The sequence below is a fragment of the Oryzias latipes genome, chromosome 24 (assembly GCF_002234675.1).
Source record: "Oryzias latipes chromosome 24, ASM223467v1".
NCBI lineage: Eukaryota > Metazoa > Chordata > Actinopteri > Beloniformes > Adrianichthyidae > Oryzias > Oryzias latipes.
Window position 1 is genome coordinate 15,826,996 of NC_019882.2, and position 24,716 is coordinate 15,851,711.

Below are 24,716 nucleotides of genomic sequence, written 5' to 3' on the forward strand. Positions count from 1 at the left end.
CTCTCATCTGTTTGCCTAGCTGTTGGACAGGACAAGTTAAAAAAAAAAAAAAAAAAAAAAAAAAAAATATAACACTCATAGGGGACTAAAAGAGAAATAATCAACTCAACACCAAAGGTGCAATAAATAATGGGATAACTTAAATTCTCAGGCTTTAAAGCAAGGCACGAAATTACTCAAAATGCAAACAAAAGACTACAAGAGTAAATGTAACAAAAGGACAAAACCAGAATCAAAGCTAAGGGGGAATCCAGAAGCTTTCATTGTCCTTTCACTATCATTGTTGTGTAATTAATGGGACTGTTATTTTGTAGTAGGACGAAGGTTCAGGTGGATATTGTCCATTCCTCACCATGTCATTGAACGTCTAACTTCAGATACAGGTATGCAAATATTTAAAGCCTTACCTTTACAAATTCATAATTTAAGTTAGTTTAGTTTATTGCATGAAGCAGATGTGGTATCAGCAGTTTATTTTCTATTTTTCAACATGTTTTTAGTTTTCTACAGAAAACACAGAGACAGTATATAACCACAAAATATGTACTTACTTTTATTTATTTTTAAGTCTTATAAGCTTTAACAGTGGATTTTAACGTTTTGTCTGTATGTTGACTTATTTATTATTATTTTAACGCTATATTTTATTTGTGATTTTAGAACTTTTTAAAATGTTCAACATCTATTTCTGTCTTTGTACAAATCATTCACAGATGATTTTCTGTTCTTAAAAAATGGCATTCATGCATTTTCAACTATAAATGAAGTAGAGGTATGTCACTTTAAAATTAAATTTTAACCTTACTAATTGAATAACAATCATGTAAATACACACTTTCTCTTAAATAACTTGTTTTTCTGCCTTGAGGTTAATCTTTAATTGAAGACTTTCAAGTTTGTATGTTTAATATATTTTTTTTAGTAACTGTGAGCTACAAGATGGTGGTCAGTGGTGAAACTTTTGGTGCTCATCAACAACTTTTGGACTAAATTAAGACTCCAGTCTTAAAGATAAATGAAGAGAGCCGCATCACCATCGTTTTCTGTCCTGTTTCGTCTCGGCACGGAACAGATGCTGAAGCAGCCATGAGGACGGTTCCAGGTATTATCTCTTTTTTCAGTAGGAATGTTTAAAAAAAATCATTTTCTTGATTATTTATATGTTATGCATATGATCAGTGGTTTCAAGAGTATGAATGAATATAATCTTTCACTTATTTTTTTGTTTTCTTTATAGATGGTGATCCTGTCATTTTGGTCTTGATGCATTACTCTCAAGAGCCCAAACATGTTTCTTCTTCAAAAGTCTTATCCAGTAACCCTAATGTTGTCCTGGAGGTCAATATTTTCTACCATGACAAAAAGAACGGTTTATTGAAGTGCAGACAAAATGAAAATGCGGTCATTGAGTGAAAGGAAGAACTAAAGAAGTGCAGCAGACCACAGCGTTCTGGATCCAACCATGTAAATCACAGGAACAGATGTGCTATCCTCTGATGTGTTGTTAGCGATGGAAGTGGAATTTTTGTAACAAGATAAAGTTATTTAATACTTTAAAGAACTGTAAATATTAACTGCACAGACAGGTTTACATCAAGATCTTGTTCCGAATTGAATATAAAATGAGACCTTTCCTATTTTATTTCTGTCCACATGTAACGAGGGAGAAGGGAAGTACCCAGGCGCAGAGAGGAGAGGAGGCAGGAGGTTGCAGGGGAACGGGGGCTTTCATAAACAAAACTAAAGATACCAAACCAAAACCACTGCATACGGCAGGCTAGAGACTCGAAACATGAAAATACAGAAACGCTCAAAACCAGGGAACAGCACAATTACAAACTATGGACCAGCACAGGAGGAAGGGAATGACAAGACTTAAATACATGCAGACAAACGAGACACAGGTGGAAACACTCAGGAAGGATGAAGGCCAAAGTAAAACTCAAAACTACAACAAACCAGGAAACACTACAAAATAAAACAGGAAGTAACTCAAAACATGCCAGAACAAAAAGGAAACAAACCACAAGGGCAAAGAAAAAGAAACCGTAACACCACATTCACTTTTTATTCATAAATAAAGAAATTAATTTGTGTGGTTGCATAAGGTTATACTTACAAAATATAAGTACTCTGTTGTGTGCTGCAGAAATGTGTGGTTATGGAGGGGAAGGGAAAAAGGCCCTACCTATGTGTGAAGGAATTTGTTTTATTATCTTTGTGTAAATGTATTTGTTTAAATGTGTGTTTAAATGTTAACTCAGACTAACCTTTTTAGACAGCTTTGTGTTGTTTGTACATCTGCTTCTCATCCCAGCTAGGAAGAGGGGGTTTTACGACACACTGTCCTGAGCTGATAAGGGATACTGTTTGAACTTAGAATCCAACCAAAAGGGTCATTTGACGACACCCCCTAATGAACTTTTTCTCTTTGTCTTGAAATTGTTACCTCCTTCTTGTGTCCTCAATAAAAGCAGCACGAGGAGAGGCAGACCTTTGAGAAGAGAAGCGTGGTAGACGTTTTCGTCACTCTTGCTCCTCTCCCTTGTGCATGAGAAACTTGATTCTTGTTGTGGTTTGTTGTTTATAATTGTGTTTTTCTTTAATGTCTATATGCATTTATCTGACACTATGTTGGTGAAGTGTTTTCTAATATTCATGCTTATTTCATTCATGGTGTAAATTTTCTGTCATGTCTTAGCTTGTTTCTCTCATGTTTGCAGTAACATACTGTAAATGTGCAAAGAGTTCCTTACCCCAGCCTGTTTTCAAGATCCATTTTCTTTGGCTTTAAAAAACACTTGCTGTTGACAAATTTTAATAAACAAAACAAAACAGCAAAAATGTTCATGTTTTTAATATTTTTTTAAGACTTAAAGGAACTTGGGGCAGTCATTAACAGATTGTGATCATGTGACACGCTTGACTAATTCAATAAAATATTTTAACAAACTTATTGACTTCGCCTGTTTGTTTAAACTGTTTAGATTTACATTGAACATTCCACAATTTTGGTAAATGAGAGTAATTAGCATTTTTTAAAACATATTAATGTTCTGGACAGCTTGTGTTTTGTGTCTTTAAACAGTTTTATTAGCCTGTAGGTTCCTCCTACAGCTCAGAAGTTACTTTCACTTTCTCTTAACTCTAAATGGTGAGTTGACTTAACATCTGAAAATGTTCATTATAGTTGGGTCTTATATTTTCTTTTACGCTTAAATTAATTGTTTCAAAAATCTTTATAAAGTCTCTCCTTTTAGTGTCTCCTCTGTGTTTTTAGTTTTTTTAAGACTTCAGAAAATACAAATCTACGACAGGTTGATCTTCTGGACTAACAAGTAAGTGATATTTTTCATTCTGTCACAAAAGCCAACTCATCATCTTTCTCTAAAAGAATTCTGAGGTTTTATCCCACAAGAGTCTCAGTCACAGCTGTTGGTTTGTGCAAAAGCCTCTTGTTACTTTCATTTTGTATTACCTGGAATTCTATAAACTGATATTTTTGTCACTAAAAGTAAAACAAAAGTCAGGGTTTTATAAAGAAAAATTGGTCAAACTGCAATCAAAAAGATCAGTTTTAAAACTGTAATACTCTAAGCTGTAAATGAAAGGGTTAAAGGTTTGCTGACTCAGTGTCCCAAATACGGTGGCCTTGAATTGCAAAACAGACCAACAAATACTTCAACACAAAAACATATTACAGAGCACAACTTCAATGTCGGCACACTGATAAAAGGTTTACGATCAGTACGGAGCTACGGTGGCTGAGAACCGCAATTGTAGCAAAAAAAGAATAGTGACTGCAGACCAAAAAAAAAGAAAATGCAAATTAAAAAAGGAAAGTTTTGCATTTCTTTTTTTGTTTTTGTAACATTTCATTTTGATTTCTGAAAATTACTTTTGCTTTTAGAAATTTTTTACTTTTTTAAGATGATGACGTTTGTCCATCCTTTCAACTGAAAGTTATTTAGTCTAAAGTAACACTGGATATGTTCCGTACTAATCATAAAACTTTTATTAGTATGCAGACATTAAAGAAGCATTTGAAAAAACGTCAAAAATCAAACCTGAATATCTAATCATTGATGTGTCATTGTAGCAACATTTTCTGGTTTTGTTTTTTTAACATTTCAGTTTGATTTCTGCTTTCTGAAATTTTGAATTTTTTTTAAAATTGTGTTTTGGTTTCTGGAACTTTTTTCTTCCTCTAAAATGTAATTTTTTTTAAATTGTTTTGTTTTTTGATTGTCTCTGTGATCTTCATGTTTTCACGTTTTCTTGGTGTGATTTGGACTTCCGGGCCCCTGTGCACAAATATTACTTCATACTATTGTCATCTGTGCAGATATTCTAAAAACCAAATCTCTTCATCCAGACGTTGGAGTTGTAGCTGAGCACCTTGAGAGGAAAAAGGACACAAAGGATCAGCTGAATAATTGCAGGCTGTTCTTAAAGCTCGTGTTAAAATGGGAGAAGACATAAACAGACGTCTGGATTCTGAAAGAAGAAGTCAGTACGAAGTTTTTGGTAATACAAATATACAGCTATAAATACATTCTTGTATACACCTCAAATATGTAGGTCCATCTATGTCTCATGAAGATATGATCTTTGTTGTAGAAATTTTTGTTTCTTTTTTCAGAATCATCAGACAGCAAAACTCCATTGATAAACAATCAGAACCAAGAAAATGGTATGTCTCTCTGGGAAAAATGTATCTTGTATCTTTTACGTAGAAAATGTGTATTTTCTTTTATTTATAAGTGTCACTGTCTTAACCTATTAAACAAAGCTTTAGTAAAATAACACAGCTGTATTTTTAGTTTATTAGGCTGACAGAACTATTTTTTGTGCATGTGTAGAGATAAACTCTTCAACTGTTCCACTGTTGTTTGGGGTTCCACAGGGCTCCATTTTAGAACCTCTAATATTTTCTCTAAACATCATTCCTCTTGTCTTCACCCCCTTGTTTGACTGTGGTCATTAAAAGCAGCATATAATTCAAAAACCTAAAGTTTATTATTAAAGTTCAGATCATAACTTGGTTATGTGATTGTTCTTTATTTAACACAAGGAGGATGTTGCTCTTCGCTATGGCAGCGCTTCAGTGACTGTTTATGGAGCACACTAGGCACAGTAATGTTTACAAACTTGTATTCTTGTACTTATTTCTTTTTCTTGAGTTTCTGTTAACACCTAAACAGTTCAAACTGTTAATTTTAAATTTACTTCTGTTTGAAATAGGGGTGCACAAAAGGAAAAAATCTTGCGATATGCGATATTAGTGATCAATATTGTGATGATGATATAACTTGCAATACATGAATGAATAGCAAAACAACCCAAAACATTGTTTTCATTTTACTACAACAGTTTAATTTAAACAAGAGGTAACCCTAGTGTACAAAGGAGGCAAACATCTAACAAAAAAGAGCCCTATCCGGTTACTCAACGACTTCAGGGTCTAAATGTGGTTAAATGCATAAATGGATAGACTTTGATTCAATAAAGACTTTAAGCTGCCATAAGCATGTTTTAGCACATGTAAGGTACGCAATTTTTGCCTATTGCTATGTACGTTTGCACAGCTTGATATCGCGACGACAAGAAATTTGCCATATTGTGCAGACCTAGTTTGAAACTATGTGTTTCACTTAAACTTTTGTTACCTTTTTTCCGTTTTTGAAGGGTTTCTTTTCTCATGCTTTTAACTTTTATTCAAGATTTTCACTTTTGTGTCTTTAATGTCTTTTCCATCTACAGTAGATATCTCTGGATCTTACTCTTCAACTGCTCAGCTGTTGTTTGGGGTTCCACAGGGCTCCATTTTACAACCTCTAATATTCTCTCTATACCTCATTCCTCTTGGCCCCACCCCCATGGTTGTCTGTGGTCATTAAAGGCAGCATATAATTAAATAAACTTAAAGTTTATTATTAAAGTTCAGATCATAACTGGGTTTTATGTGATTGTTTGTTCATTAAATACAAGGAGAATGTTGCTCCTGGATACGGCAGTGCTTCTGTAGCTGGTGCTGCTGCTGTTCACGGAAACCACTAGGTAAAGTAATGTTTACAACCGTTGATTTTAAATTTACTTCTGTTCGAAACAATGTGTGTGGATCTTAATCATTTGCTACATGTTTCATTTCCACTGTTTTAAGTTTTTAACGTTTTTTTTCTGCTTTTAACTTTTGATTCAAGATTTTCACTTTTGTGTCTTTAATGTCTTTTCTATTAACAGTGAGATACAAGAAGGTGGTATGTGGTGAAACATTTGGTGCTGATGAACAACTTTTGGACCAAATTCAGACTTCAGGCTTAAATATGACAAATGATGAAGAGAGCTGCATCACCATCGTTTTTTGTCCTGTTACGTCGCGGACAGGAACAGATGCTGAAGCAGCCATGGAGAAGGTTCCAGGTATCTTCATTTTCCTCAGTATGAATGTTGAAAAAAATTCGCGCTCCTCAGCTTCTATATTGTATTTATGGCCATCCAAACTTGTAATTCAAAACGTTTACTTTCTGCTGACTTGTAGAATATATTAATATAACCTTTTACATTTTTTTCCTCTGTTTTTGTTTTCTCAATAGGTGGTGATCCTGTCATTTTGGTCTTGATGCATTACTCCCAAGAGCCCAAACACATTTCCTCTTCAAAACTCTTATCTAGTAACCCTAATGTTGTCCTGGAGATCAACATTGTCTACCATGACAAAAAGAACGGTTTACTGGGGTGTGAACAAAATAAAAATGCTGTCCTTGAGTTGAAGGAAGAACTAAAGAAGTACAGCAGACCACAAAGCTCTGGATCTAATGGTGAAAATCAAAGCAACAGTTGAGGTTGCCATTGTCTGCTGTGTTGTTAGCTTTGGTTGTGCAGTTGTTTTTGTAACAAGGAAAAGTTAGGTAATGGGTGAAATAACTTTAATTATTTACTGCACAGAGAGGTTAATATAAAGATCTTGTTCATAACTGATTTAATTAAATTTTTTACTATTTCATGCTTTTCAGCAGAGAGATCCTTTCTCTGACCCATATTTCTTGAAAATGTTGGTCTGCTTAATAATGTGGAACGTCCTTCTTTGTAATTTCTTTTCCTTTAATTAAATTCATCTGACAAACTATCACAGGTGTCTAAGATTCATGTCAGTGATCCAAAGAGCTCCAAGACACAATATCATCCATGAGTGTATTGAAAAACAAAGAATTGTATCTTTTTAACACTTAAACTCAATTTGCATAACAATTTGGAACACACCGTATATGTTATTTTTGCATGAGAAAAAAATGGAAAAGTGAAGACAAAATGGTGTTTTGATCAAGCTCAATATTAATTTTCACTTTTGTCAAAGGCTGCTAAAATTTCCTTTAAAAAATATGACAGTCTGTGCAACACAATATCATATTGCAAGTGTACTCCAGAGAAAATATAAAAACTAAAGCAAGACATTGAATTTCTCCTGTTAATCTTATAAGTCCACGGTGGTGATTATAAAATTTACATATAACATTTACAGTATTACTGCTGTTAACCAGGACTTTAAAAACCTACAAATATTTTTTTCTATCTCCTTCCTTGACAGAAACGAAACATTGTTGTGCAGCATTAGATAAAAATGTGCTTTTAACGCATTTTAATGATAAACAAATCTTACTAAGGGTAACATGTTTCACCAACAGTTTGCTCTGTCTTTGAAGGTTAAAAACCACCAAGATTTGCACCTGCACCTCCACCACATACACAATTTATGCAATTTTGCCTAATTCTTTGACTAAGTAAAATATTGCTATTAAACCTCATTGGACTGGATTAATGTACAGTGACATTCAGTCTACAGTTTTGGTAAATAAAAAAAAATGTTTGCTCTTTTTATTTTCTTAACATATTTCATAAAATTTTGCGTTTGTAAATCTCACTTCACATTTTTGATTGATGAAGTGAAAAGCCTCAGACTCCTCCCACAGGAACACGTGATCCGTGTCGTCACGACTCAGTTATTAGTTTCACTTTCTCCTGTCTCAAAACGGTGAGTTGACTTTTTATGTCTGTTAATGTACATTAAGCTAAAGTTGGGTATTATATTTTGCTTAATGGTTTAATTATTTTAGAGCTTAAAACAACTCATCATGTTGAGCTCTGCCTCTCAATTTTGTTGTGTAATTTTATGTATTTATATTCCCCCTTGGCGTCTCTGTTGTCGCTGTTGTTTTTTTTAATACTAAAAAAATATTTAAGGTTTTTTAAATATTTAACGATTTGAAACAGCATCGAAACAGGTACATAAAAACGGACAAACTCGAAGCTCTTTCTCCAAAGACTGGAACAATGTCGACTCTACTACATGAAATAGGAAGCTACGACGCATGCGCAGCTTCTAAACTGAAAAGTAAGTGACATTTCGAGCTAATTAACTCACCTGTGTTCCTAAACTCTGTCACGTCACATCCATATTTAGGCCCCGCCTCTGTATATCAGTAGTTACAGTTCTGGTATTTTCAGAGGCAGGTTTCCAAACTGACTCAGAGATCCAGACTCTGACCCTGGAAGACCTGCATGAACTGTTTCCTGGACTGGAGAAACTAAAGCTGAGAAACACAATCTTTAAAATAATTCATAAACAGGTTAGTAAAGCTTAATCTCTTCCATGCATTAACAAACACTTCCTTGAGGATTTTTTTAATATCTGAAACAGATGCAAATTGATCCGTTCCTGGAAAAACTTGGAGATGTTTCCCAACGAGACTCTCTCAGAGGTTTGTGCAAAAGTCACTTATTTTGTATTTTCTTAATCTGAATTATCATCTGTGCAGATGTTCTAATAACTACATCTCTTTATTCAGGTGATGTGATAAAGGAGTGCCTTAACAGGATAAAGAACATAAAAGAACAGCTGGATGAGAAGCAGACTGTCCTTAAATTTCACAATGATTTTCCAAAGGACATCTGCAAAAGTCTGGATTCTGAAAAAGGTAATTATGAATTTCTTTGATTAAAATATACATTTATGTGGAGTTTGCATGTTCTCTTCATGTCTATGAAGACTCTCATTCATCCAGGTTGGTTCCATTGTAGTAGGTTTATATGGAGTTATTTCAGGTTTAGGGGATGTCATCTGGACTTGGTTTTTAAAGTTGAAAGACGTTTCACCTCTTATCCAAGAGGCTTTGTCAATTCTGAAATAGCTGGTCTAGGAGCTGGTATATATGCGCTCATGGGGGAGGAGTCAGACCTGAAACTGGAGGTGTTGTCCACTTAGCCTACGTGGTTTCGGGTCGTTAATAGTCCTTTGTCCTCAGCTGGGGGTTGGGGAGCCAGTGACTCCCTCTCCAAATTGGTCGTCTCTTTCAGCGGTTAACGACTCAGGTGGAACTGGTTTGGTTTGTTTAGGTTTCAAAACACTGCCGTAGATGGATGGAAGAATAAACCTGAGACCACCATTCTTATTAAGAGAAGGTTTATCCTTCTTGACAAAGATGGCTTCTTTCACTCCTCGCTCAAACCATCCTTTCTCTCTGGCTAGAATTCGGACTTCACTGTCCTTGAAAGAGTGGTTTGTGGCCTTCAGGTGGAGATGTACTGCAGACTCAGGTCCACTTGGGTTGGCTCTGCGATGTTGGTAAAGCCGCTTGTGTAGCGGTTGTTTGGTTTCTCCTATATACTGTTCATTGCAGTTCTCTTTGCAGTGGATAGAGTACACAACATTACTCTGTTTGTAGCTGGGAATTTTGTCCTTTGGATGAACCAGTTTCTGTCTGAGGGTATTGACTGGTTTGAGATGAACTGGGATGTTATGTTGTTTGAAAATCCTTTTGAGTTTTTCAGACAGGCCTGAGATATATGGAATTGAAATACTGTTCCGTTTCGGCTCTTGTTCCTTCTTGTCTTGTTTTCCTGTATGTTGGGATCTGGTGAATGCCCACTTGGGATATCCACAGGTTCGGAGGGCTTGGTGGATATGTTGCTCTTGCTTCTTCTTTCCGTCAGAGCTCACTAAATATTTAGTTAGTGAATTTGATTTAAAAAAATGTTTTAAAGGTGAAAATATGCATTTGACAATTGAAACCTGTTTTCTTCTCCTAAAACAGGTTAAATTACCAAAAAAAAATGCTGTTAATATTTGACTCTGCAGCTTTACAAATGGAACCAGGTCAACTTTGTTTGAAGGAACCGGAACGTTATGAAGCAGGCGCAGCTTCTGTAGAGATAAGTACAGGTAGATATCATTTATTTCTGAGTAATGAATTAACCCAGGTACTGAAAGTCTGTGCATGTAGGCCCCGCCTCTCTATATTAGGCCTGAGTCCTGCTTTTAATCAAATCTGGTATTTTAAGAGGTGGATTTCCAGACTGACTCTGTGGTCCAGATTCTGTATCGAGAAGATCTGCAAGAACTGTTTCCTGGACCAGAATATCTAAAGCTGAGAAGGACCATCTTTCAAATAATTCATAATCAGGTGAGTAGAGCTTAATCTCTTCATGCATTTACAAACATCTGAGAGGATTTGTTTCATTCTGATACAGACGCCAGCACATCTGCTCCTGGAAGAACTTAAAGGTTTTACCCAACAAAACTCTTTCAACGGTGTGTGCTAAAGTCACTTGTTACTTTCACTTTGTATTTCATTTAATCTGAATTATCCTCTGTGCAGATGTTCTAACAGCCAAATGTCTTGATCCAGACGTTCCTGTAGCCAGATACCTTGAAAGGATAAAGAACACAAAACAGCAGTTGGATGAGATGCAGATTATCCTTGAAGCTCATAATAATATGCGAAACGATAGAAGCAAAAGTCTGGATTCTGGAAAAGGTCAGTAGGAAGTTGTCGTATAAATATCTTCTTAAAAAAAGAGTTTATGTAGAACATGTTTTCTCATTTATTCATAACTTTCTACTACTCTGCAAACTTTTAAACAAAGGTTCAGTAAAATAAAGCATAAATCATAACTACATTTAATGTGATTGTTTATATTGTAGAAAAAGGAGATGACTTCAGCTTTATCCATTCCTTTTCTTCTTGGTACATTGGTCTCTCACAGAAAACCCAAGGTAACATGTAAAGGTTTACAGCCTAAATTTTGTGTGTGTGCGTCTCTTAATGTCTGTACTGTGAGTTTACAACTCTATGTGTAACTTCTAATTATGGTAGATGTGACTTTTTATTTACAGAACTTAAAAAAAACTATTTTTTTCTCTTAGTACAAATCATTTATAGAGAATTTTCTATTCCTTAAATGTTCTGTTTATGCATTTTTAGCCAAAGAATAAGTAGATGTAATCCAAAGTATTTGTTTGAAATCAATATTTAACCCTAATAATTAGATAAAAATGGTGTAATGCTTACTTTCTCTTAAATCCCTTCCATCATTGTGGGTATTTTATGTGTAAATAAAGTTTGTTTTGTACTACAGTCACTTGTTACTTTCACTTTGTGTTTCCTTAATCTGAATTCTTTGAAGTGTTATTTAACTCACTATAATGAGAGGATGGATAAATTACTAAAGTGCAATCAAAATGATCAGTTTTAAAACTATAACATTTTAAGCTGCAAATGACAAATTTATATGTTTGCTCACATAATCCTACCTGTTTTCCAAATCTCTCACTTTGGTTACAAATCTGCGTTTTTCATTTTTACTTTTATAACACTGCAAATGCAAACATTTATTTTGTGAGATTCTGAAAGCACAGGTGAGATTTTCCAAACAAACATTTAGTATTTTCATTTGCAACCAGAAGTTGTAGATTTAAAACTAAACCTTTTGTTTGCAGTTTAGGAGATTTTTATGGAAAACTCTGACTTCTGTTCTAATGTTAAATATTCCTACATTTGTGCAGCAGTACTAATAACCAGTTGTCTTCATCCAAATCCTGATGTTTTAGCTGAGGATCAGCTGGATAAGATGCAGGCTGTCTTTACAGCTCATCGTAAAAATGGACAGAAAATCAGAAAATGTCTGGATTCTGAAAAAGTTAATTGTTTGTAATAAAATATAAAACTATAAACACTATAGGTCTTCAAATTTGCATTAACCTCAAATACATACAGTAGGTCTAGCTGGTGTCACATTGATGAAAACATCTTTTGATCTTTTTTTTCTACTGGTTTGGAACTGACTGCTTTATTTTATCAGATTCTTCATCAGACACCAATGCTCCCCTAACAACCAATGAGAAGAAAAGTGACTCAAATGATAAGAAGAGTATGTTTCATCTGAAAAAAAAAACTCTTGTAGTAGAGGATTGTCTTTTGTTCTTAACTTACAGTCCTATTTTTTTTTAAACAGAGATTCAGTAAAATAAATGTAGGTTCAGAATTGTATTTAATGTGAATGTTTGTTTTTAATGAACATTTAGGAAGATTCACCAGTTAATTTTATAAATGTACCTGTGGCTGTTTTATAGAAAACAAGTAAATGATCACAGTCTAGTACTGTTGTGGTATTTATGTTTTTGTCTCTCTTAAAGTCTGATCTGATTTTAAATTTCCATCTGTTTGCAACACCGTGTGTGACTTCATTTCTTTTTTGATGCTCTATTTCATTTGTACAATTTGGGAACTTTTTGGATACTTTTTATTTTTTTTCAAATCATTTGTATTTTTACTGAATTTTGCATTTATGTATTTTCAACTAAAGATGAAGTAGATGTTCTATAACTCAAAATATCAAATTAAAATGAATATTTACCTTTAGAAATGTAACTAAATTTAAATTATGTTGCTTCATATCAGTGGATTCTGTTGTTGTTGTTTTAATTCCAGATTCACATGTTTGTATCTTTAATGTCTTTTCTAGGAGTAGTGAGGTTCAAGGTGGAGGTCAGCGGTGAAACTTTTGGTGCTGATCAACAACTTTTGGATGAAATAAAGACTCCAGACTTGAAATGGATAGAGGGGGAAGAACACGACATCACCATTGTTTTCTGTCCTGTTACATCTCAAGTAGGAACAGATGCTGCATCAGCCATGAGGAAAGTTCCAGGTATCTTCACTTTCCTCAATTGAAATGTTGAAAACAAAAATGAGTCTTAAGTTTATGCACCTTGATTTATATTCCATGTTGTTTTTGTTTTCTTTATAGATGGTGATCCTGCCATTCTGGTCTTGATGCATTACTCCCAAGAGCCCAAACACTCGTCCTCTACTAAAGTCTTATCTAGTAACCCTAATGTTGTCCTGGAGGTCAATATTTTCTACCACAAAAAAAAGAAGGGTTTATTGAAGTGCAGACAAAATGAAAATGCTGTCATTGAGTTGAAGGAAGAACTAAAGAAGTACAGCAGACCACAGCGTTCTGGGTTTAACTATTGAAATCACAGCAACAGTGGTCCTTCTCTTAGTAAAGTCTGATGGGTTGCTAGCTTCTGTAAGGCTGTTAATTGTTGTAACAAGGTAGAGTTATGAAAAATTAGTTTAATGAAACGTTTTAATAAACTACACAGACAGCTTTTATATCAAAATGTTGTGTATGTCCACATTTACATTTTATTAACAATGAAGTATCTTATTGTATGTTGCAGAGAAGTTAGAGCTCATTTAAACAAGAATGTGATGTGGGAAAACAATAAAGGTCCTTCCTATATTCAATCAGTAATGGTTTATAATCTCTGTGCTTATCAACAATAAAATTGACTTCCATTAATGTTCTTGATGGATTTTAATGTGTTTGTTTCTGTAAATCCTACAGGAACATACTGTATGTGTGCAACGTGTTTTTAAACAAGTTATTCTTGCTACTGACATTTTTAACATGCCTCCTTTTTTTCCAGTGACTGTTTATGCTGAATCCTTAAGCTGTAATAGGGTGTCCCGCTCCAGGTCTTTACACTTAAAGTTTAATTAAGTATGCTTGAGTATACTAATTATTACCGTAAATATAGTTAAGTATAATATGTGAACTAATAGCAAGTCTACTATCCACAATGTATGTGTAGCATAAAAAGTTTGTTAAATACTTTCCTCTTTTCTCATCTACTTCTACTCTCCTTCTCTTCTCTATTCTTGATTATTGTTATTCATCATTTAGTTCTCCATGCCTCTGTTTGGTGCAGTGCGATTCATGTACTCTCCCTCTTTCCCTCTCCCCACTGAGGAGGTGGAAGTGATTCCAGTTGGCTCGTCCGTGCTCCTGTACCTGACCAAATACCTTGTCTCTGGCTTGCATCTACTACTGCTCCTGCACCTGGCTGTGGATTCTGCCTCTGGCTAGTCTCACGCACCCGGCAGTCCCTCCAACTCCATCTGGATGAAGTTCATCTGCTGGACTTTAAGTATAGTTGCAGAGTCAGATAAGTTAATTCTTCTCTGAGTTCCGGTAAATCGCCTGTCCGTCCTGGGGGAGGATCCCTCCTTCATGTGGACGCAGAATCCGTTTTTTTAGGAGTTTTTCCTTACCGGGAAGGGGGGTCTAAGGGCAGGGATGCCCAGTTTAGCTTAGTCTGAATAATTACGGTAGTTCAATTTAGTATTTTCCTATTGAATTCTATGTACTCATGATCCTTTTGATTTTATGTTTTACTTTTCAATTCCCGGACGAAGTTCATCGAGACGACTGTTGTTGTGATTTTGGGCTATACAAATAAAATTGAATTGAATTGAAAATTAAAATACTTATATGGACAAAATTGGAATATTTTAAGCTTGCAATATAAAGATACTATAATAAATGTAAACTTCAACATACTGCCTAATTTTTAGCATATAGACTAAATCTACTTGAAGTACTGATAAACTTTTTGCTAAGGTTGGCCTTTGAAAACTTTTGAGAGCCTTGATCAGCACAGATATTTAAAAAACTATAAACCATCATTTATTGTTTTTACAAAAAACATTATTTTTTTTAATCGTTTGTTTTGTTTTCTGATTGTTGTGATCTTGATAATGTTTTCACGTTTTCTTGGTGTGATTTGGACTTCAGGGCCACTGTAAACAAATATTACTTCATACTATTGTCATCTGTGCAGATATTCTAAAAACCAAATCTCTTCATCCAGACGTTGGAGTTGTAGCTGAGCACCTTGAGAGGAAAAAGGACACAAAGGATCAGCTGAATAATTGCAGGCTGTTCTTAAAGCTCGTGTTAAAATGGGAGAAGACATAAACAGACGTCTGGATTCTGAAAGAAGAAGTCAGTATGAAGTTTTTTGTATTACAAATATACAGCTACAAATACATTCTTGTATACCTCAAATATGTAGGTCCATCTGTTTCATGTAGATATGATCTTTGTTGTACACATTTTACTTTTGTCAGAATCATCAGACATCAATACTTCTATGAGAACCAAATGAAAAGTATGTTTTTCTAGGAAATCATGTTAATGTAGAGAATGTGTATTTTCTTATAACCATCACTGTTTTAACTTTTTTAAACAGATCCGTAGTAAAATAACCCATCTGTATTTTTAGTCTTGCTGACAGAAGTATGTTGTTGTGCATGTCTGGATGTTACTCTTCAACTGCTCCACTGTTGTTTGGTGATCCACAGGGCTTAATTTTAGGACTTTTAATCTTTTCTCTATACCTCATTCCTCTTAGGTCAAGACCCTTGTTTGTCTGTAATCATCAAAAGGCAGCATATAATTCAATAAACTTAAAGTTTATAATTACACTTCAGATCATAATTGGGTTTTATGTGATTGTTCACTGAACACAAAGATGATGGGGTTTATGGAAAACACCAAGTAAAGTAATGTTTACAATCTTGTGTTATTATACTTACTTCTTTTTCTTGTGTCTCTGTTAACACCTAAACTGTTTAAACCGTTGATTTTACATTTACTTCTGTTGGAAAAAATGTGTTTGACTAAGTCTTTTGTTACATATTTTATTTTTCAATTTTTGAAGTTTTTAAAGTTTTTTTTCTGCTTTTAACTTTTGATTCAAGATTTTCACTTTTGTGTATTTAATGTCCTTTCAATCAACAGGGAGATACAAGAAAGTGGTATTTGGTGAAACATTTGGTGCTGATCAACAACTTTTGGACCAGATTCAGACTTCAGGCTTAAATTTGACAAATGATGAAGAGAGCTGCATCACCATTGTTTTTTTCCTCATGTTCTATTGTTTATTTATATTCTATTCATGAAATTAGAAGTTTTTATGGCCATCCAAACGCATAATTTAAAATGTTTACTTTCTGCTGACTTGTAAAATAAATACGAACTTTTTTCATATTTTTCCTCTGTTATGTTTTTGGTGATTCTGTCATTTTGGTCTTGATGCATCACTCCCAAGAGCCCAAACACGTTTCCTCTGCAGAAGTCTTATCTAGTAACCCTAATGTTGTCCTGGAGGTCAATATTTTCTACCACGACAGGACGGTTTACTGGGGTGTGAACAAAATAAAAAAGCAGCCCTTGAGTTAAAGGAAGAACTAAAGAAGACCACAAAGCTCTGGATCTAATTGTGAAAATCAAAGTAAAAGTTGTGGTTTCCTTTGTCTGCTGTGTTGTTAGCTTTGGTTGTGCAGTTGTTTTTGTAACAAAGTAAAGTTAGGTAATGGGTTCAATAACTGTAATAATTTACCGCACAGAGAGGTTAATATCAAGATCTTTTTCATAACTGGGTACATTTAATTTCTTAACTATTTCATACATTTAGCTTTTTCATGCTTTTCAGCAGCAGAGATCCTTTCTCTGACCCATATTTCTTGAAAATGTTGGTCTGCTTAATAATGTGGAACGTCCTTCTTTAGGATTATTTCCTTTAATTAAACTCATCTGACAAACTAACTATCACAGGTGTCTGAGATTCATGTCAATGATCCAAAGAACTGCAAGACACAATATCATCCATGAGTTTATTGAAAAACAAAGAATTGTATATTTTTAACACTTAAACACAATTTGCATATTAATTTGGAACACACTGTGAACTGTTTTTGCATGAAAAAAATGGAAAAGTGAAGACAAAATGGTGTTTTGATCAAGCTCAACATTAATTTTCACTTTGGTCAAGGGCACCTGAAATTTACTCTAAAATTAAGACAGTCTGTGCAACACAATATCATCCTGCAAGTTTACTCCAGAGAAAAAGTGACAACAACAAATTATGAAATTGAATTTATCCTGTTGAACCTTAAGTCCAATGTGGTGATTATAACATTAACATTAAACATTTACAGTGTTACTGCTGGTAACCAGGACTTCAAAAACTATATAAATGATGTACAAATATTTTTTTCTATCTCCTTCCTTGACAGAAACGAAACATTGTTGTGCAGCATGAGATAAAAATGTGCTTTTAACGCATTTTAACGATAAACAAATCTTACTGAGGATAACATGTTTCAATAATAGTGAAACCCATTGAATAGTTTGCTCTGTCCTTGAAGATTTATAACCATAATTATCTGAATCCCGGACCTCCACCACATACATATTTTAATGCAATTTTGCTTAATTTTATAACTAAGTAAAATATTCCTATTAAACCTCATTAAATTCACCTGGTTGTTAAAAACTGCATTAATGTACAGTGACATTCAGTCTACAGTTTTGGTAAATAAACAAAAAATAATTTGCTCTTTTACTTTTCTAAACATGTTTCATATATTCTTTTATTTAATAAAGTTAAAAGCCTCAGACTCCTCCCACAGTAACACGTCATCTGTGTCGTCACGACTCAGTTGTCAGTTTCACTTTCTCTTAAAACGGTGAGTTGACTTTTTATGTCTGTTAATGTGCAGTAGGCTATAGTTGGGTATTACATTTTGATTTTATGCTTTCATTATTTTAAAACCCAAAACAACTCGTAATGTTGAGCTCTGCTTCTTTATTTAACTTAATTTGTTGAGTAATGTATGCATTTTTAAATCAACCCTTTCGGCGTCTCTTCTCTTGTTTTACTGAAAAATATTTAAGGTTTGTCAAAACATTTTAGAACAACATCGAAACATTTAAAATAGCTGGAACCTCTTTCTCCAAAGGCTGGAACGATGTCGACTCTACTTCAGGAAATAGGAAGCTACGACGCATGTGCAGCTTCTGAACTGAAAAGTAAGTGACATTTCGAGCTAATTAACTCACCTGTGTTCCTAAACTCTGTCACGTCACATCCATATTTAGGCCCCGCCTCTGTATATCAGTAGTTACAGTTCTGGTATTTTCAGAGGCAGGTTTCCAAACTGACTCAGAGATCCAGACTCTGACTCTGGAAGACCTGCATGACATTTTTCCTGGACTGGAGAAACTAAAGCAGATAAACAAAATCTTAAAAATAATTCATAAGCAGGTGAGTAAAGCTTAATCTCTTCCATGCATTAACAAACACTTCCTTAAGGATTTTTTTAATATCTGAAACAGAAGCAAATTGATCCGTTCCTGGAAAAACTTGAAGATGTTTCCCAACGAGACTCTCTCAGAGGTTTGTGCAAAAGTAACTTATTTTGTATTTTTTTAATCTGAATTGTCATCTGTGCAGATGTTCTAATAACTACATCTCTTTATTCAGGTGATGTGATAAAGGAGTGCCTTAACAGGATACAGAACATAAAAGACCAGCTGGATGAGAAACAGACTGTCCTTAAACGTCACAATGATTTTTCAAAGGACATCAGCAAAAGTCTGGATTCTGAAAAAGGTAATTATGAATTTCTTTGATAAAATATACATCTATGTGGAGTTTGGCTGTTCTCTTCATGTTTTCTTTGGGTACTTTGGCTTTCGTTTATTGTCCAAGTATAGGCATAGTTGGTACTATTTCTAATCTGTTCAGGCTAGATTCTAAAGTTGCAGAAAATGTAAATAAAATTTGATATAAAATGGGACATTTTGCTTAGTATTTTCGCTCATATTACATTTCATTAACAAAAAAAGATTTTTCTTCAACTGTTGTAGCTTCATTGAGTTTAACATTGCAGAAGAATCTTATTGTGTGCTGCAGGAATGTATTGGCTCACATAAACAGGATTGTTATAGAGACGAGAGAACAAAAGCCTCTATAGTCTAAGTAATGGTAATAATCAGGCTTTAATAAATAAGTATCAAGTTCACTGATGCATATAGGGCATCGAATGTAAAATAACAAAAACAAATAAACATTAGTTTACAGTTTTTTCTGATTTGGGTAAATATTTTTTTAACATTTGCTGTTTTTTATTATTTTTATACCACAAACACGTGTGTTCTCTGTGTCATTTAAAAACATGCTATTTTAAAGGATAAATAGATAACAATATATCTAAAATAAAGCTAAATATTACCTATAAAGTTTATTGCAATTGTGTCTTTTTTATGGTTGATTAGACTACAAGTCCAGAATAAAAGATGTATATTAAACTATTTGACATATTTTATTACATAAAAAGAACGTTAGTGTCATTTAAATCATGTTTTTGTGCATCAGTCTGTCAGCCTCCAGCTGCTCCTCCCCCTGAACCTGAAGAGCTTCCACACCAGGAAGTAGATGACCAACTGTGTAAGATCAAAAAATAAAAATAATATATTTGACCACAATTTAAAAACAAAGGTGAATCTGTCATAAAAATGAGTCATTAAGGTTAATTAAATAAATCCCTTTTAACTATTTGAATAGTATGAACAAAATAAGCTCTTTATAAAAAGGTCCAATCAGAAAAGCTTACAAGTTGGTGACTATGCTATTAAAAAAATATATATATTATAGGAAGTACTATGTATTTAATGTATGTCATGTACACTTTACAGTACCAGGTCCAGGACCCTCCTCTGGTCTCTCAGAGAATGTAACGGACATGGAGGAAGAGATGGAACAGGATACAGGTAAAAGTCACACAGCAGGAACACTGATGACAGAGAGTGAGGAGGAAATGTTGAAACAAATTCAGGAGGACGGACTGAATGAATGCAAAGAAACATTCAAAAAGATAACAGAGATGCATTTAGAAAGACAAGCTGATGTTAAAGTCTTTGAAAAAGAAGAAGTTAATCTGACTGATGACCCTGATTTCTAGCCAGCAGGTTTTACTGATCAGGATAGAGAAAAAATAGTCATGCGTAAACTGCCGAGAGACATTTGGAAGTGGCAGTCCAGAGCGTTGGGCCATTTTTAAAGAGAGTAGAAGTTGCTCATTGCATCATCTATCTGATCCCCATCTGGGACTCTCTCCTCGCCGAGGCAAAGTTTGTAGCTGGGGAAATGAATCTCACATCTCAGTTAAGCAAAGAGTCCAGCCGCCATGGCCACTGTTCTGAATGTTGGGCAGATTCATGACAGCAAAAGCTGTTCTGTGTGTTTATCACTGATCATAAAAAATTCTGCAATCTGACTCCTGGTTTTGAAAATCAAGTAAGACACCAAAACAGTGTGTTTGCTTCCAACTTTTCCCCTGACCTGTCTCCCCTTGAGCTCCTGTAGTTGATACAGAAGTTAGATTAAATATATATTATAGAACTTTTTTTTTACTTTAAATGTTTAGCTTGCTAACTAAATATTTAGTTAGTGAATGTAACATTAAATACATTAATTAAAAGGTGAAATTATGCATTTGACAATTGAAACCTGTTTTCTTCTCCTAAAACAGGTTAAATAACCAAAAATATTGCTGTTAATATTTGACTCTGCAGCTTTACAAATGAAACCAGGTCAACTTTGTTTGATGGAAACAAAACGCTACGAAGCAGGCGCAGCTTCTGTAGAGACAAGTACCGGTAGGTAACATTTATTTCTGAATAATGAAATCACCCGTGCACTGAAAGTCTGTGCATGTAGGCCCCGCCGCTTTATATTCCTGCTTTTAATCAAACCTGGTATTTTCAGAGGTGGATTTCCAGACTGACTCTGTGGTCCAGATTCTGTATCGAGAAGACCTGCGACAACTGTTTCCTGGACCAGAATATCTAAAGCTGAGAAGGACCATCTTTCAAATAATTCATAATCAGGTGAGTAGAGCTTAATCTCTTCATGCATTTACAAACATCTGAGAGGATTTGTTTCATTCTGATACAGACGCCAGCACATCTGCTCCTGGAAGAACTTAAAGGTTTTACCCAACAAAACTCTTTTAACGGTGTGTGCTAAAGTCACTTGTTACTTTCACTTTGTATTTCATTTCATCTGAATTATCATCTGTGCAGATGTTCTAACAACCAAATGTCTTGATCCAGACGCTCCTGTAGCCAGATACCTTGAAAGGATAAAGAACACAAAACAGCTGTTGGATGAGATGCAGATTATCCTTGAAGCTCATAATAATATGCAAAAGGATGGAAGCAAAAGTCTGGATTCTGGAAAAGGTCAGTAGGAAGTTGTCGTATAAATATTTTCTTAAAAAAAGAAAGTTTATGTAGAAGATGTTTTCTCATTTATTCATAACTTTCTACTACTCTGCAAACTTTTAAACAAAGGTTCAGTAAAATAAAGCATAGATCATAATTGCATTTAATGTGATTGTTTATATTGTAGAAAAAGGAGATGACTTCAGCTTTTCCAAGGCCTTTTCTTCTTGGTTCAAAGGTTCCTCACAGAAAACCCAAGGTAACATGTAAAGGTGGCACAGTCTAAATTTTGTGTGTGTGCGTCTCTTAATGTCTATACTGTGAGTTTACAACTCTGTGTGTAACTTCTAATTATGGTAGATGTGACTTTTTATTATAGAACTTTAAAGAAAAAAACAAACTATTTTTTTCTCTTAGTACAAATCATTAGAGAATTTTCTATTCCTTAAATGTTCTGTTTATGCATTTTTAAATAAAGATGAAGTAGATGTAATCCAAAGTATCTGTTTAGAATCAATATTTAACCCTAATAATTAGATAACAATGGTCTAATACTTTCTCTTAAATCCCTTCCATCATTGTGGGTATTTTATGTGTAAATAAAGTTTGTTTTGTACTACAGTCACTTGTTACTTTCACTTTGTGTTTCCTTAATCTGAATTCTTTGAAGTGTTATTTAACTCACTATAATGAGATCATGGATAAATTACTAAAGTGCAATCAAAATGATCAGTTTTAAAACTATAACATTTTAAGCTGCAAATGACAAAATGATATGTTTGCTCACATAATCCTACCTGTTTTCTAAATCTCTCACTTTGGTTACAAATCTGCTTTTTCATTTTTACATTTATAACACTGCAAATGCAAACATTTATTTTGTGATGAAAGAGATTCTGAAAGCACAGGTGAGCGTTTCCAAGCAAACATTTAGTATTTTCATTTGCAACAAGAAAAGTTGGAGATTTAAAACTAAACCTGAAATATAAAACTATAAACACTATAGGTCATCAAATTTGCATTTACCTCAAATAAATACATTAGGACTAGCTAGTGTCACATTGATGAAAACATCATTTGATCTTTTTTTTCTACTGGTTTTGAGCTGACTGCTTTATTTTTTCAGATTCTTCATCAGACACCAATGCTCCCCTAACAACCAATGAGAAGAAAAGTGACTCAAATGAAAAGAAGAGTATGTTTCATCTGAAAAAAAAAACTCTTGTAGTAGAGGATTGTCTTTTGTTCTTAACTTACAGTCCTATTTTTTTAAACAAAGATTCAGTAAAATAAATTTAAGTTCAGAATCTTATTTAACGTGAATGCTTGTTTTTATTGTACATTTAGGAAGCTGTACCAGTTAATTTTATAAATGTACCTGTGGCTTTTACAGAAAACAAGTAAATGATCACAGTCTAGTACTGTTGTGGTATTTATGTTCTTGTCTCTCTTAAAGTCTGAACTGATTTTAAATTTCCATCTGTTTGCAACACCGTGTGTGACTTAATTTCTTTTTTAAAGCTATATTTCAATTTTAGAATTTGGGAACTTTTTGGATACTTTTTATTTTTATTCAAATCATTTGTATTTTTACTGAATTTTGCATTTATGCATTTTCATCTAAAGATGAAGTAGATGTTCTATAACTCAAAATATCAAATTAAAATGAATATTTACCTTTAGAAATGTAAAATCAATCATGCAATACTTACTTCATCTTAAATAAATTTCCATTATGTTACTTCATATCAGTGAATTCTGTTAAATCTAAGTTGTTTTAATTCCAGATTCACATGTTTGTATCTTTAATGTCTTTTCTAGGAGAAGTGAGGTTCAAGGTGGAGGTCAGTGGTAAAACTTTTGGTGCTGATCAACAACTTTTGGATGAAATAAAGACTCCAGACTTGAAATGGATAGAGAGGGGAGAACACGACATCACCATTGTTTTCTGTCCTGTTACATCTCGAGCAGGAACAGATGCTGAAGCAGCCATGAGGAAAGTTCCAGGTATCTTCACTTTCCTCAATTGAAATGTTGAAAACAAAAATTCACGTTTATGCAGCTCGGTTTATATTCCATGATGTTTTTCTTTTCTTAATAGATGGTGATCCTGTCATTTTGGTCTTGATGCATCACTCCCAAGAGCCCAGACACATTTCCTCTTCAAAAGTCTTATCTAGTAACCCTAATGTTGTCCTGGAGGTCAATATTTTCTACCACAACAAAAAGAACGGTTTGCTGGGGTGTGAACAAAATAAAAAAGCAGCCCTTGAGTTAAAGGAAGAACTAAAGAAGTACAGCAGACCACAAAGCTCTGGATCTAATGGTGAAAATCAATGCAACAGTTGAGGTTGCCATTGTCTAAAGTGTTGTTAGCTTTGGTTGTGTAGTTAGTTTTTGTAACAAAGTAAAATTAGCTAATGGGTTAAAGAACTGTAATTATTAATGCACAGAGAAGTTAATATCAAGATCTTGTTCATAACTGAATTAATTTAATTTTTTAACTATTTCATGCTTTTCAGCAGCAGAGATCCTTTCTCTGACCCATATTTCTTGAAAATGTTGGTCTGCTTAATAATATGGAACGTCCTTCTTTGTAATTTCTTTTCCTTTAATTAAACTCATCTGACAAACTAACTGTCACAGGTGTCTGAGATTCATGTCAGTGATCCAAAGAACTCCAAGACACAATATCATCCATGAGTTTATTGAAAAACAAAGAATTGTATCTTTTTACCACTTAAAGACAATTTGCATAATAATTTGGAACAAACTGTATGCATTCAGTCTGTATGAGAAAAAAAGGAAAATTTAAAGAAAAATTGTGTTTTGATCAAGCTCAATATTAATTTTGACTTTTATCAAAGACTCCTGTAATTTCATTTAGTGTCATCCTGCAAGTTTACTACAAAGAAAACTTAACAACTAAAGTAAAAAATTGAATTTACTTCTAAACTTACGACCACTGTGGTGAGCCATTATGTACTTACAGTCTCACTGCTGTTTAACGGAACTTTAATGCTTAATGATCCAACAGAAAAACTATATAAATGATGTACAAATATTTTTCTTTTTTTTCAAACTAAATATTGTTGTGCAGCTTAAGATAAAATGTGCTTTCAACACATTTTAGTGATAAACAAAGCTTACTGAGGATTAAATATTTAACCAATAGTTTGGTCTGTCTTTGAGAAGAATGTCTTCTGGATGATTTACTGCTCACTATTAGAAGATTTGTAACCACCAAGATCTGCACCTGCAGCGCCTCCATGGGGGCTTGGACATTTATAATTTATGTAATTTTGCTTAATTTTATAACTAAGTAAAATATTCCTACTAAGCCTCATTAAATGTTGTTAACAACAACAATCTGGTTGTTAAAATCTGCATTAATTTACAGTGAAATTCAGTCAACAGTTTTGGTAAATAAAAATGATCTGCCCTTTTTAGTTTTCTAAACATATTTCACAAAATTTTGCGTTTGTAAATCATTATTTACAACATTTTTATAAATA

The 24,716-nt window shown here is 33.8% G+C and overlaps 3 protein-coding genes and 1 long non-coding RNA gene across 21 annotated transcripts; all 4 read left to right on the top strand.

Annotated features, from left to right (window-relative positions):
* The first annotated feature begins 2,982 nt into the window (after positions 1-2,982).
* LOC105357202 lies at positions 2,983-7,129 on the top strand. Of its 14 annotated transcripts, none has more exons than XM_011491870.3 (7): positions 2,983-3,154; positions 3,261-3,338; positions 4,346-4,527; positions 4,643-4,693; positions 5,992-6,060; positions 6,244-6,423; positions 6,597-7,129. In XM_011491870.3, exons 3-7 carry the CDS (start codon positions 4,467-4,469, stop codon positions 6,842-6,844), a joined length of 609 nt encoding a protein of 202 aa, XP_011490172.1. In that variant the 5' UTR covers positions 2,983-3,154; positions 3,261-3,338; positions 4,346-4,466; the 3' UTR covers positions 6,845-7,129. The 14 variants fall into 14 exon arrangements, 11 of the variants coding, with proteins under 11 accessions (XP_011490172.1, XP_011490171.1, XP_020570518.1 ...); XM_011491869.3 differs by having other exon boundaries at positions 4,376-4,527; XM_020714859.2 differs by having other exon boundaries at positions 3,281-3,338; positions 4,376-4,527.
* An 831-nt stretch (positions 7,130-7,960) lies between these two features.
* On the top strand, positions 7,961-13,647 carry LOC101160036. Of its 4 annotated transcripts, XM_020714853.2 has the most exons (13): positions 7,961-8,032; positions 8,272-8,392; positions 8,506-8,627; positions 8,699-8,759; positions 8,847-8,975; positions 10,136-10,219; positions 10,339-10,460; positions 10,528-10,588; positions 10,656-10,814; positions 10,982-11,053; positions 12,139-12,207; positions 12,802-12,987; positions 13,087-13,647. In XM_020714853.2, exons 2-13 carry the CDS (start codon positions 8,332-8,334, stop codon positions 13,314-13,316), a joined length of 1,356 nt encoding a protein of 451 aa, XP_020570512.1. In that variant the 5' UTR covers positions 7,961-8,032; positions 8,272-8,331; the 3' UTR covers positions 13,317-13,647. The 4 variants fall into 4 exon arrangements, with proteins under 4 accessions (XP_020570512.1, XP_020570515.1, XP_020570513.1 ...); XM_020714854.2 differs by lacking the exon at positions 12,139-12,207 and having other exon boundaries at positions 7,962-8,032; XM_020714855.2 differs by lacking the exon at positions 12,139-12,207 and having other exon boundaries at positions 7,962-8,032; positions 10,686-10,814.
* Positions 13,648-14,522: 875 nt separating this feature from the next.
* Positions 14,523-16,317, top strand: LOC105357205. The gene is made up of 2 exons (XR_911231.3): positions 14,523-15,132; positions 15,931-16,317. It is a non-coding gene; the product is annotated as an uncharacterized LOC105357205 (long non-coding RNA).
* A 1,279-nt stretch (positions 16,318-17,596) lies between these two features.
* On the top strand, positions 17,597-23,842 carry LOC101170389. Of its 2 annotated transcripts, none has more exons than XM_011491878.3 (15): positions 17,597-17,660; positions 17,934-18,003; positions 18,117-18,238; positions 18,310-18,370; positions 18,458-18,586; positions 19,352-19,423; positions 19,672-19,746; positions 20,551-20,634; positions 20,744-20,865; positions 20,933-20,993; positions 21,091-21,219; positions 21,389-21,460; positions 22,328-22,396; positions 23,023-23,208; positions 23,303-23,842. In XM_011491878.3, the coding sequence occupies exons 2-15, from the start codon at positions 17,943-17,945 to the stop codon at positions 23,548-23,550; spliced, it is 1,491 nt and encodes a 496-aa protein (XP_011490180.1). In that variant the 5' UTR covers positions 17,597-17,660; positions 17,934-17,942; the 3' UTR covers positions 23,551-23,842. The 2 variants fall into 2 exon arrangements, with proteins under 2 accessions (XP_011490180.1, XP_011490181.1); XM_011491879.3 differs by lacking the exon at positions 17,597-17,660 and adding an exon at positions 17,730-17,868.
* Positions 23,843-24,716: the final 874 nt, after the last annotated feature.